The sequence below is a fragment of the Hyperolius riggenbachi genome, chromosome 4 (genome assembly GCF_040937935.1).
Source record: "Hyperolius riggenbachi isolate aHypRig1 chromosome 4, aHypRig1.pri, whole genome shotgun sequence".
NCBI lineage: Eukaryota > Metazoa > Chordata > Amphibia > Anura > Hyperoliidae > Hyperolius > Hyperolius riggenbachi.
In genome coordinates this window covers 9,952,220-9,964,625 of record NC_090649.1, presented here as the reverse complement: position 1 = coordinate 9,964,625, position 12,406 = coordinate 9,952,220, and the positions used below count along the sequence as shown (strand labels likewise).

At 44.5% G+C, this 12,406-nt stretch overlaps 1 protein-coding gene across 1 annotated transcript; it reads left to right on the top strand.

The window, feature by feature from the left end:
- The first annotated feature begins 487 nt into the window (after positions 1-487).
- Positions 488-11,589, top strand: LOC137571087 (vomeronasal type-2 receptor 1-like). Its single transcript, XM_068279769.1, has 6 exons — positions 488-759; positions 1,539-1,830; positions 2,411-3,238; positions 5,080-5,304; positions 7,602-7,725; positions 10,679-11,589. The coding sequence occupies exons 1-6, from the start codon at positions 488-490 to the stop codon at positions 11,587-11,589; spliced, it is 2,652 nt and encodes an 883-aa protein (XP_068135870.1).
- Positions 11,590-12,406: the final 817 nt, after the last annotated feature.

Sequence of the window (12,406 nt, the reverse complement as noted above, 5' to 3'; positions counted from 1 at the left end):
AACACTTTTCTTTTATTGGTCGGATGAAATATGCTAATTTTTTGAGATGGGAAATTTGGGTTTTCATGAGCTGTATGCCAAAATAATCAATATTAAAACAATAAAAGGCTTGAACTACTTCAGTTGTGTGTATTTGAATCTAAAATATATGAAAGTCTAATGTTTATCAGTACATTACAAAAAATAATGAACTTTATCACAATATGCTAATTTTTTGAGAAGATCCTGTAGGGAAACACAATAAAACCATATGAAATCATATGCCGTGAGGCAGCTGCTAATCAGTAGCTGCTACTGCTACAGTGGTGGCTGATAACATACAGGTGAGCAAAGGGGGAGGCAAAGCAGCGACACAAGGTGGCCCCTACATGTGGCACCATATTTGGCCCCCAGGCCGGTCTTTGGACATGCCGGCAATTCTAATTCCAAACAAATATGCCTCGTGTGGCAGGTGTGATAGTCACTGGACTCTGCCTTTTGCCCCGAAATGTCTTTACCTCTGATTCTCCTCTTGTCCAGTTATCCAAGCCATTATAATGAAGTGCCAACACCGAGCTCTATGAAGATCTTCCTTCTCCTCAATCTGTTCCTCCCACTCTCAGCCGAAACATCTCCAGGGTGCAGCCTGAAGGGATGGAAGACGGACCCCTTCACCCAGCCCGGTGATGTCCTGGTTGGAGGAATCTTTCTGGTCTACTCTGGATATGATATTCCTCTGGTGACCTTCCAAAAAAAGCCAGAGACTTTATCTTGCAAGGGGTAAGTGAGGACCTTTTTTCTTTTCTCTGTGTGGTCATTTCTGGGGAATGTGTTAGCATCTATCATTACTGTAAGGAAACCACATGAGATTGACCTTGATGATTGCTCACACATGGATGACTATGCGAAACCAACAATCTCTGTTTACACTGGATGAGCTATGTGTCTCCACCAGTGTCTCCACCAACGAGCCAGAGTTCTTGCAGTCTTTGTTGTGAGGACTTAGTTCTTCACATGTTGTGTGTCTAAAGAGCCCCTGACATAGCTCTTCCCTTTTCTGTAGCTGGAGATGTGGATGAAGATGTTACAGTTATCTGCAGAGCCCCCAAGTATAAGTTTCTGAAGACAGACAAAATACCATGTTCACAGTTATCTGACTCAGTTATGTGTTTAACCACTTCAACTGCATTGCCACAGGAAGTAGTTATGGCAAATTCTATACCTGCACTTAAATGGGGCTCAGATGCTTTCCTTGCGTTGAAAGACATCCATGGCTACACTTACTAGGTAATGCCTAATGATGTTGATCCAGGGATTTTATCTGATTGCCATCTGGAGTCGGGAAGGAATTTTTCCCTTTAGGGGCTAATTGGACTATGCCTTGTAAGGGTTTTTTCACCTTCCTCTGGATCAACAGGGATATGTGAGGGAGCAGGCTGGTGTTGTACTTTGTTCTCTGGTTGAACTCGATGGACGTATGTCTTTTTTCAACCCAAATAACTATGTAACTATATCTGAGGTCAGGTTATACTTTCTTCATGTTTTCCTCTCTTTTATAGGTTCCACATCAGATATTATCGGGATGTTCTGGGCTTGGTGTTTGCAGTAGATGAAGTTAATAACTCATCAGACCTTCTGCCTAATGTCACCCTTGGCTTCAGTCTGCTGGAGTCCTGCATGTCGGAGCTACGGGCCATCGGAGGGGTTATGGCCCTTCTGTCTGGAATGGGAAACCCTGTTCCTCAGTTTGACTGCCACAAGAATTCCAAAATGATTGGCATTGTCGGAGACATGGCATCTGCTCTGTCCATCCCCATCGCCAGGATATTAGGAGTCCACCACTATCCACAGGTACCCACCAAGATAGTGACCCTGACCACTGAACAATTCATGAAACTCTAATCTTGCTATAAATGTGTTAGAAATCCTTATCAGGGTTGGATATTGTTTTACTACCATGTCACCCCGAGCTGCTTGGCTACTCTGTTGTTCTGGTTCAAGTCCTATCCAATAGAACCATATCAATCCCTGCCTGCCATCCACTGAGGGCCAATAGTCCAAAATAGGCTGTCTACATGTGGGGTTAATGTGGCTCTGTAAAATTTAAAGCTACATATACACCAGCAGTTCTGGATGTAAACCTGGCTTTAGGGGCATAGAGAGATCATTTGCATATTCAGCAGTGGTGCATTGTGGGGAACCACAGTTACACACTTAAATCTGAATTATTGCAAATACCTTCTGTTTTAAGAAGGAAAACCACACTAAGCATTGCTTTTTTTTAGTAGGAGGGCTTTTCAGTCTCTTTACTTTCCTAATGGTTTTGGGTCACCCCGAGCTTCTAGTAAAGAGAAGATATCTCAGTGGTGAAGAGTACTGTATGTTCCTCTGAGCGGCCATGCTTACTGGCGCTGTGCTCTCCATCTTTCAGATCAGTCATGGAGCCTCTTCCTCCTCACTGAGTGACAAAGTGAACTTCCCCTCCTTCCTGCGCACAGTGTCCAGCAACCTCTTCCAGAGCTCCGCCCTGTCTCGTCTTGTCAGCCTGTTCGGATGGACCTGGGTGGGAATGCTGATTGTGGACAATGATGTGGGTGAGCAGGGTGGGAGGGTGATCCGGACTGATCTAGAGAAGGGTGGAAGCTGTGTGGCCTTTGTGGAGAAGATTCACCTGAGCTACTCCATGAAGCAAGTCCTGAGAGTGGTGAAAGTCATAAGAGAGAGTTCAGCCGAGGTCATCATCCTCCATAGTACAGAGTCCCACGTGATGGTTCTTCTCGATGTCTTATTCAATGAGGGTGTAACCGAGAAGATATTCATATCCTCAGTCTCCTTTACGATCACACCTGGACTCTTCTCCAAGAAGGCTTGGAAAGTCCTTAATGGAACAATAGGTCTAATGCCTAAAACAAGAGCCATGCCAGGGTTTGAGTCTTTTCTGCAAAGTCTGCATCCAGCCTTAAACACAAAATATCCCTTCATCACACCCTTCTGGGAAGCAGCATTTCAATGCATCTGGACCTCTGGAAGAACGTTGGAAAATGTCTCAGATCCTATGATCCTGGTGCCCAGCTGCACAAAAGAGGAAGAACTGAAAACCAGGATCCCTGAAGTGTTTGAGATTTATGACTTGAGCTACACATATCATGCCTATCTGGCAGTGTACGCCTATGCACATGCCCTTCATGCTTTGCTTACGTGCCAAGTACGTCAAGTGTACCGAAGCTGTGGCAATGTCTCCACCATCCGACCCTGGCAGGTAACAGCACTGAGGCCACATTCTCTGATTCTCCAGTTCATGGCTACCTAGAAGGTAGGTGAGAATACAACAAAGACTGCAGAAACCATTTCACACCAAATTGTAGCCAGTAAAACCTGGCGCCACCATAACCAAAATCAAACATTTGTGATGGTTATAAGTTAATTCCCCCCCCCCCCCCACACCCACCCATAGCAAGTGTGGTCACAGCAACGGCAGCTCCGGAGAGATGTCCTCTGTATGGCAAAGAGGGAGATAAGATGTTGGGGCAACTCACAGCCCAAGTTTTGTTTGTTTGTTTTTTATCTTTTCACCAACTCTATTCGCGGTCCTCTCAGAATCTGAATCATTTTATTTGGCCAAATAAGTTTCCACTTACAAGGCATTTGACTTGGCAGACGATATGATACAAGGACAGACAGTTTACATATTACAAGTCAAGGATAGTGATGCTCATTACGAGTAGCTAAGTTCTCGTAGCTACTCATAATCATAATTTAGTCAAGGGGCGGGGGGGGGGGGGGGGTTAACTTACCCAGGTACAGATGCGCTCCATTCACGTTCCACGTCACTCCCATGCTTCTTTCTTCAATCTGGAAGAAGGAAGCATGGGAGTGCTTTAAGGACAGTATATAAGTTAAAGTAGTAGAAAACGACATGAGAGCATTTCTTTTCCAGTCCCAGGTCTGTGCTGTAATGCTTTCAAGGCCTAGAAGTTTCAGGACTGGTGTTGGATCAATAAGTGTGGTTCTGCATTAGGCATGGTTACCGTCCAAGGGAAGAAGCTGTTCCTGTGTCTGGAATTTTTTGTTGCAACTGACCAGCAGGCCCGGTCTGCCCATGATGCCAAGTGAGGAAACTTCCTCAGGCAGCACAAGTCTAGGGCAGCACCAGGCAGAAACAGGAAGTGAAGAGAGTGCCTGGCCAACCTATACTGGGGGCAACTGTACCTGGACAACCTATACTGGGGGCAACTGTACGAGGCTAACTTATACTGGGGGCAACTGTACCTAGCTACTAGGGGCACCTATAACTGCTACCTACCTATACTGAGGGTGTTTTGGGGGGGCTCAAATTGTCCAAGGCTGTGCGATCATTCCAATTCGGGGGGGGGGGGGGGGCATCCTCAAAAGTTTTCCTCAGGCATCATAAAGTCTAGAACAGGCCCTGGAAGGCAGAAGATGGAAGATGGAGTGGGCAGAATGAGAGGGATCAGAGGCAATCTTGGGAAGATGGAGTAATGCTTTTTGCACACTGCAAGCGATTCTGATTCTGCTTTTTAATCAGTTTCTACCTCCAATTCAGATTCTGATTTGCAGTGTGCAAGGAGCAAACTGCAAATCTGAATCGGAAGTAAAAACAGATTAAAAAGCGGAATCTGAATCTGAATCGCTTGCAGTGTGCAAGAGGCCTAAGAGAGGTCAGACAGGTCAAAGGGAATCTTGGGAAGATGTAGTGAGCGGGATCCAACAGGTCAGAGACAATATTGGTTGCTTTCTTTCTGCACCTGCTAGCATAAAGATCCTGCAGGGAAGGTAAGAGAGAATAGGATAATTTCTCCACTAGCTGCCAAGTAAACATGGAATCTAGTTCATACTTCAAATACCTCCCTCCAAAGTTCTATGAACCTGTCCCCACAACATCTCTCACTAGTTTCCAGACACCACAACTTTGGATCTTCTCATGGTCTTCTCCTATACTGCCCTAATCTGACCTCCTCACGTTACCCGTAAACGGTTCATAATCCTCTCCCCAGCTTCGGAAATCTCTTCTACAATCTACATCTTTATCAATGTCATAGATGGAATAACGCTGTTATTGTCTTTCTGATGAACCCCTAGGTCCTGCACTCTCTAAAGAGGACACCTTTCCAGACTCCGTCAGGGGACAGCATCACTTTTGATGCCAACGGAGATGTTTCCGCTTCCTATGATATTGTCACCATCCAGGTCCTCAATGGACTTTTCCAGCTGGTAAGAGTTGGATCATTTAACCCGGAGGCAACGTCTAGTCAGATGATCGACATCAACACCAGCAGCATCCTGTGGAACCAGCACTTTCTCCAGGTAGCAAATAACAAATCCTTCTGGTTGTCTTCGATTAAAACTAAAAATCAGTGCACAAGTTATTTACAGAAAAAATAATAATAAAAATAAATAAAAAATTTACAGAAAAATAATAAAATACACAAACTATGCCCAGCTTAAAACTGAATGGAAAGTAAAAATGAGAGATGGGGTTTAAGTGCTCCTTTTGTCATCGGTCCAGCAAAATATCAGTGATCCAGATTACTCAGCATTAAAGTGTAATCAGGATAAAATATAAATAATTACCTCAGTAGGGAGAAACCACTGGGTGGTCCAGAGGCTTCCCAGATCTCCCTATGCCCCTCCTGAGCTGCTCCGGGACCCACTAAACAATCATTGACCCCCAGAGTTAGCTGGATAGTGTACCGGATAAGTTTGTTGCCTTTGATGTAGGTTTTGAGCCTGGTGTAGGTTTATAGCTGTATGAGGTGGTTAGGATTGTATTCGCACTTATATGTAATAAAGAAATTTGACGTTCTGTGAAGGAGTCAAGTCTGGTGTGGGAAAACTTTTATTGCTGTGGTTAGGAGGAGGTAATTGGAGCATCAAACTGGGCAGCTGTGGGCGGCTAGGTGTGTATTGAATGACCGGGTCACTGATGTAGGTCGGGCAGGACTTGGGTATAGAATTATAGGCAAAGCATAAGATCTTGAAGATGATTCTGAAGCAGATCGGGAGCCAGTGGATGGATTGGCATAGGAGAGTCATGAAGACAAAGCGGTGGGAGGAGTAGATTAGTCTGGCTGCTGCATTCATGATGGATTGTAGGGGGGAAATGTCGTTCAGAGAGAGGTGTTGCGGTTCCCTCCTTACAATTGGCCTCTACTCTACCTACCTGCCTATTAGGCCACGGCTGCCGAGCTGAGGGAGAATCTTCCTACTTTCATCTTAAGAACATTGCAAAGATTAAACATCTGATTCCCCCAGAGGATCTTCCAACCCTAGTCCACGCCTTCATCACATCACGGCTGGACTACTGTAATGCCCTTTATGCTGGCCTCCCCAAAAAGGACCTGCGTCGCCTGCAATTAGTGCAGAATGCTGCTGCCAGATTGCTAACAAACCAGCCTCGCCACTGTCACATTACACCGATCCTTCGCTCACTGCACTGGCTACCAGTAGAATGGAGAATACTCTTCAAGATTGGACTGCTGACATTCAAATCCGTGCACAATCTGGGCCGGGATACATGAAGGACCTGCTGAAGCTGCACCACACCTCAGATCTCACAACCTCAGATCAGCAAGTTCTGTAAACTTGGTCACTCCCAGAGTGCACCTCAAAAAATCTGGAGATAGAGCCTTCTGTCATGCTGCCCCTACTCTTTGGAACTCCCTGCCACACCCAGTAAAGACAGCACCATCCCTGGAGCTATTCAAATCCAGACTGAAAAGCCACCTGTTCAGCCTGGCATTTCCGGACTTATAAAATTCTTCCTCTGTACCACGATGGTCGGAGCCATGCTTATGCGCTTTGAGTCCTACAGGAGAAAAGTGCTTTACAAATGTTATTTGTTGTTATTGAGAACCGAGGCAACACAGGTGGAGGTGGCCACTGCCCTCGGAAGATTTTAGAAAGAAAATTACCATGGGGGTTTTGCTGATGGAGGGGACAGAGTTTTAGACCCCTTATGATTCAGTGGTGAGCAAGTAAGTTATTGCTGCTGTCACATGTTGCCTTACATTACAGGCTCTCCGCTTTTCAATCTTGTTCCTCTTTAAGAAGTATGGTATGAAGTGTTTTCTTGCTTGCTGACTGTTGTGGGGACCAGGTGGGATCAATTCTAAGGAGGGAACCTCAACGCTGGTGAACTGGTCTAGTACAAAATCACTGCAGTGCACATGGATGTAGAGGGGCGGGACAATGGGAGTGGCATCTTTAATGACATGCAAATATTTTTTCCATGCATTCAAATTTAAAGTAAAAAATATGCAGCTTGCAACTGGACCAATCAGAATAACTTCCTCTCAATTTTTATTGGTCCAAGTTCAAGCCGCATAACGTTGATATGAAATGTGAATGGATGGAGACAGTATTTGCATCACATTGATCCTCCCTAATCTTCTGATGAGGTATCAGTGCATTCATTCCGCACCATGTTTTAGTTCTCTTCACACCTCCCAGTGGTGCCATGTTGGTTTTTGCTTCATCTGTTTATCCCAGACCCTCAACAGCTATCACATTATTTAGACCTATGACAGGGTTCCTGCATTGTGATGTCAGATGTCATATATTTTGCATATATGGCCACTGAGGAGTGTCTCTGGTCTACACAGGTCCCGCAGTCCATGTGCAGTCCAGTCTGTCCTCCTGGACACAGAAGAGTCCCCAGACAAGGACAGCCGCCCTGCTGCTCTGACTGTGTGCCGTGTTCTGCAGGCGAGATCTCCAACAGGACAGGTATGTTCCGCTCTGCAACGTGTGCTCTCCGGTCTCCACATCTGCTGGGAACAACATGACTTCCCTCAGGATCAACCAGGTACATTGTGAGGATGTTAACAAACTGCAACAGAGCCTCAGCTGATCATGTAAATGGATGAGCGAAATCGTCTATGGCAGTTTCACAAGATTTTCCTCAAACTAGAGAACCAGTGACCAACTTCTCCTCTAGGGGATTGGCCTTGACGTCGGCAGAGGGGCTAAACCCACAAGCCTGTTGGATATGCGGCACCAACAATCTTGTTTATTTTGGGATGTTGGTGTTAGCCGGCGCTGGTGATCTGTGAGGTTTGACTTGCAATTTACGTTTCCTCCTTAGTTTTCTCCAAGTTGGCAGGATCGCTCAAACTCAGTCTTATCACGCGAACGCCAGTCTGTACACACGCCCGATTTGGCGTGCGGACGACTGAACGACGGGACGTTCAAACGACCCGTCGTTCGCAAAAATCAGACGTGCGTATTGGCCTTTAGGAGAAAACTCAGGAGAAAAAGTGAATTGCATATGGGCCCGGGGGTGTCTTAAAATTTTTGCCCAGTGAGAAATTTGTGAATCTGGCAAATGTGATTAGAAGAAGGATTGTAAATAGAAATGAAAATGATCCTACCAAGGACTGTTTTTATGGAAAATCCTTCTGGTATATTTGCCAGGGATCCTGACACAGCCCTGTTGTGGCTCTACAGCGATCTGTGCAGGAAAAGTCTTGACATTTTTTCGCCCGGTGGTTCCTGTTGGTCATTACACTGTAAGTGTATTCCTTGCTCTTGCCGGGGATCTACCCATGTGTAAGGATACATTTTTTTTTACATTTAAAATCTGCTGTGCTAAAACCGATCAGAAAATCGTACTAACATTCTTACTTCTCTTTACAATCATTGTTTATGGGAAATCTTTGATCTTCCCTAATGGTGCTTCATGATGACAATTGGCTGCTAATCTCGTTAAACAAGATCGGGACCGATCCGTGAGACAGAAGTTGAACATTTCGCTTGCTCATATCTATTTATCATGTAGTGCTTCACCGACACAGTCCATCCCAGTCTACAGCGATTGTGCCTTCAGTATCTGTGTTGGAACTAATGCTGGGAACACACAATGCAATTTCATGAACAGCAAGTTGTAGCGTGTGTCCATGTCCAAACTGCTGATGATTGATAAAGGGATCGATTTTCCAATGATAACTTTGCAAAATCGATCACTTTCTCAATCGGATACAGATTGGGCATGTTGGCAATAATAACCTGATTTCCACCCATTGAACGGTAAATTGCATCATGTGTTCACAGCATTAGACCTCTTCCTGGGTCACCTTTCCTGACAAATCGTCACCAGTCAGTTTGTAGAGTTACGTAGATAAATGTCTTTACTTGCAGAGCAGGAGAACAGGCTTACAGCTTCCCTTTGACGACAAGTCCTGGCAGCATTTCTATACATTTTGGTTCACTTCAACTACATAGAGCTGTTAAAGGGTACCTAAACTGAGAGGGATATGGATGTTTCCTGTTAAACAATACCAGTTGCTTGGTAGTCCTGCTGATCTCTTTGGTTGCTGTAGTGTCTGAATCGCACCAGAAACAAGCATGCTGCTAATCCAGTCTGACTTCAGTCAGAGCACCTGATCAGCATGCTTGTTGAGGGGCTGTGGCTAAAAGTATTAGACACACAGAATCAGCAGGATAGTGAGGCAACTGGTATTATTTTAAAAGGAAAAATCCATATCCTTCTCAGTTGAGGTTCCCTTTAATGGCTAGGAGCACTACATGTTGAGGTTCATGTAGTGCACCAGAGATACTTCGCTAAATTTCTCCAGGGCTCCGAGACCTTAACTACTTTCACTTCCTGGACGTAGAAACTACGTCCAGGAGGCCATGTACGCTCCCGCGACCATCTCGCGCATGCACGCATGCTCCCGGCCGCGGATCGTTAGCCCAGGAATCAATGTATGGAGCCATGGTGCCCGATCACTGATTCCTCTCCCCCGCAGAAAAAGTGGCGGAAGCCTTGCTTTTTCTGCCTCCTACGTCCCTCTAAGCGTACATGTTACGCTTAGAGTGACGTCATGTAAATAAACCTAAGGTTGCCATCTTGTGGCCAAAAAGTAAAACTACATCTACATTAAAAAATAAAATAAATATATATTTACAATAAAAAAATTACTATTTACATCCCACCCTCCCAAAAATATCCAAATAAAATGTTTAATAATAAAAAAAACAAAAAAAATTACAATAAAAAAAACAAAACACAATTATTTACCTGAGGGTCTAAACGTTTTAAATATCTATGTAAAGATGAAATATTTCTATTTTTTTTTTTTTATTATAAGCTTGTAAATAGTGATAGATGCAAAACGGGAAAAATGCACTTTTATTTCCAAATAAAATATTGTCACCATACATTGTGATAGGGACATAATTTAAACGGTGTAATACACGGGACTATTAGGCAAATACATTGCGTGGGTTTTAATTATGGAGGCATGTATTATTTTAAAACTATAATGGCCAAAAATTGAGAAATAATGTTTTTTTTCTTATTCTTACTGTTAAAATGCATTTACAGTAAGGTAGCTCTTAGCAAAATGTACCACCCAAAGAAAGCCTAATTGGTGGCGGAAAAAACAAGATATAGATCAGTTCATTGTGATAAGTAGTGATAAAGTTATAGGCTAATGAATGGGAGGTGAACATTGCTCAGATGCATAAAGTGAAAACGACTGAGGGCTGAAGTAGGTAAAGGGACATGGTAAGAGTTAGCATGATGGGGAAGAGGGGGTCACAGTCTTCTATTTGTGCTTTGAAAACACAGAGTAACTCAGACACCAGAAGTAATTTCCTCCTGGGGGGACGACAGTTTGCTTTGAAAAGTGAATATGTAGTGTCTTCGTATTAATTTTATATTATTACGCTTCCCCAGATTTACTTGAATGTCTCAGATGTCCCAAAGACCAGTGGTCCAATGAAGAGCAGAGAAAATGTGTCCCAAAGATAATAGAGTTTCTGTCTTACCAGGAGCCACTGGGAATTATACTAGTATTAATGTCCAGTGGGTGTTCGATACTGGCCTTCTGCATCTTACTGATATTTATCAGCTTCAGAGACACACCAGTCATCAAAGCCACCAACAGAGAGCTGAGCTACATTCTCCTGGTGTCCCTCATCCTTTGCTTCGCCTGCTGCTTGGTGTTCATTGGTCGGCCATCCACCTACACCTGCCTCCTGCGGCAAACCTTCTTCAGCGTGGTCTTCTCCATAAGTATCTCATCAGTCTTAGCCAAGACAATTATGGTGATGCTGGCCTTCAAAGCTACCAGACTCAACAGCCCATTGAGGAAATGGCTGGGTCCCACCATTCCTCGTAACATTGTAGGACTTTGTTCGGTTTTGCAAATTAGCATTTGCTCGTTATGGCTTCATAAGTCACCTCCGGTTCCAACTCTGAACACAGAAACTGAGAACTGCAAGATAATTCTCGAGTGCAACGAAGGGCAGAATGTATTTTTTTACACGGCCCTGGGGTTTATGGGTTTCTTGGCCATGGCAAGCTTCTTGGTGGCTTTCCTGGCAAGAAACCTTCCTGGAGGCTTTAATGAGGCCAAACTAATCACCTTTAGCATGCTGGTCTTCTGCTGTGTGTGGATCTCCTTCATACCGGCTTACCTGAGCACCAGCGGCAAGTACACAGTGGCCGCTCAGGTATTTGCTATCCTTACCTCCAGTGCTGGACTTCTAAGCTGCATTTTTCTACCCAAATGTTATCTGATCTTGCTGAGACCCGAGAGGAACAGCCGGGAGTTTGTAGGTCCTGGGAATGGGTTTGTACGTTAAATGCAGTGGCGTAGCTATGGAGCTATGGGCCCCGGTGCAAGTTTTACATTGGGCCCCCCTAAGCACTCTATATGTAACACTTGACATGGGGCAACAAAACCTGCCAATGTCATCCACAGTATTAGAGGTGCAAGAAGGGGATGGGGAACAGTTTGTTAATGATTACTACTATTCAAAGTATCTATAGAAGTGATTATTACCACCACAGGAGCAATAAATAGCTAATACTTTGGTTGAGGAAGAGCCCCTTGGGGCCCCTCTGGCCCAAGGGCCCCGATGCGGTCGCAACCTCTGCAACCCCTATTGCTACGCCACTGGTTAAATGACAAATCCCAATGGAGCCTCATAACAAATCTGTGATGAGATTCCCCACTTCTGTACATCTCCTGACTGCAACCAACTCTGCAGAGATACACAAAGGGGAGAAGAGGCGCCAAGGAGTATAGAAAACTACTGTAAGTTAAAGGCGCTTAAAGGGGAACTGAAGTAAGAGGTATACGGAGGCTGCCATATTTATTGCCTTTTAATCAATACCAGTTGCCTGGCAGACTTGCTGGACTATTTCTCTGCAGTAGTATCTGAATAACACCAGAAACAAGCATGCAGCTAGTCTTGTCAGATCTGACTTTAAAGTCTGAAACACCTGATCTGCTGTATGCTTGTTCAGGGGCTTTGGCTAATAGTATTAAAGGCGGAGGATCAGCAGGGCTGCCAGGCAACTGGTATTGATTAAAAGGAAATAAACACGGCAGCCTCCATATACCTCTCTCTTCAGTTCCCCTTTAACATTGAAAAAAATGGGAGGTAGCTTACTTCA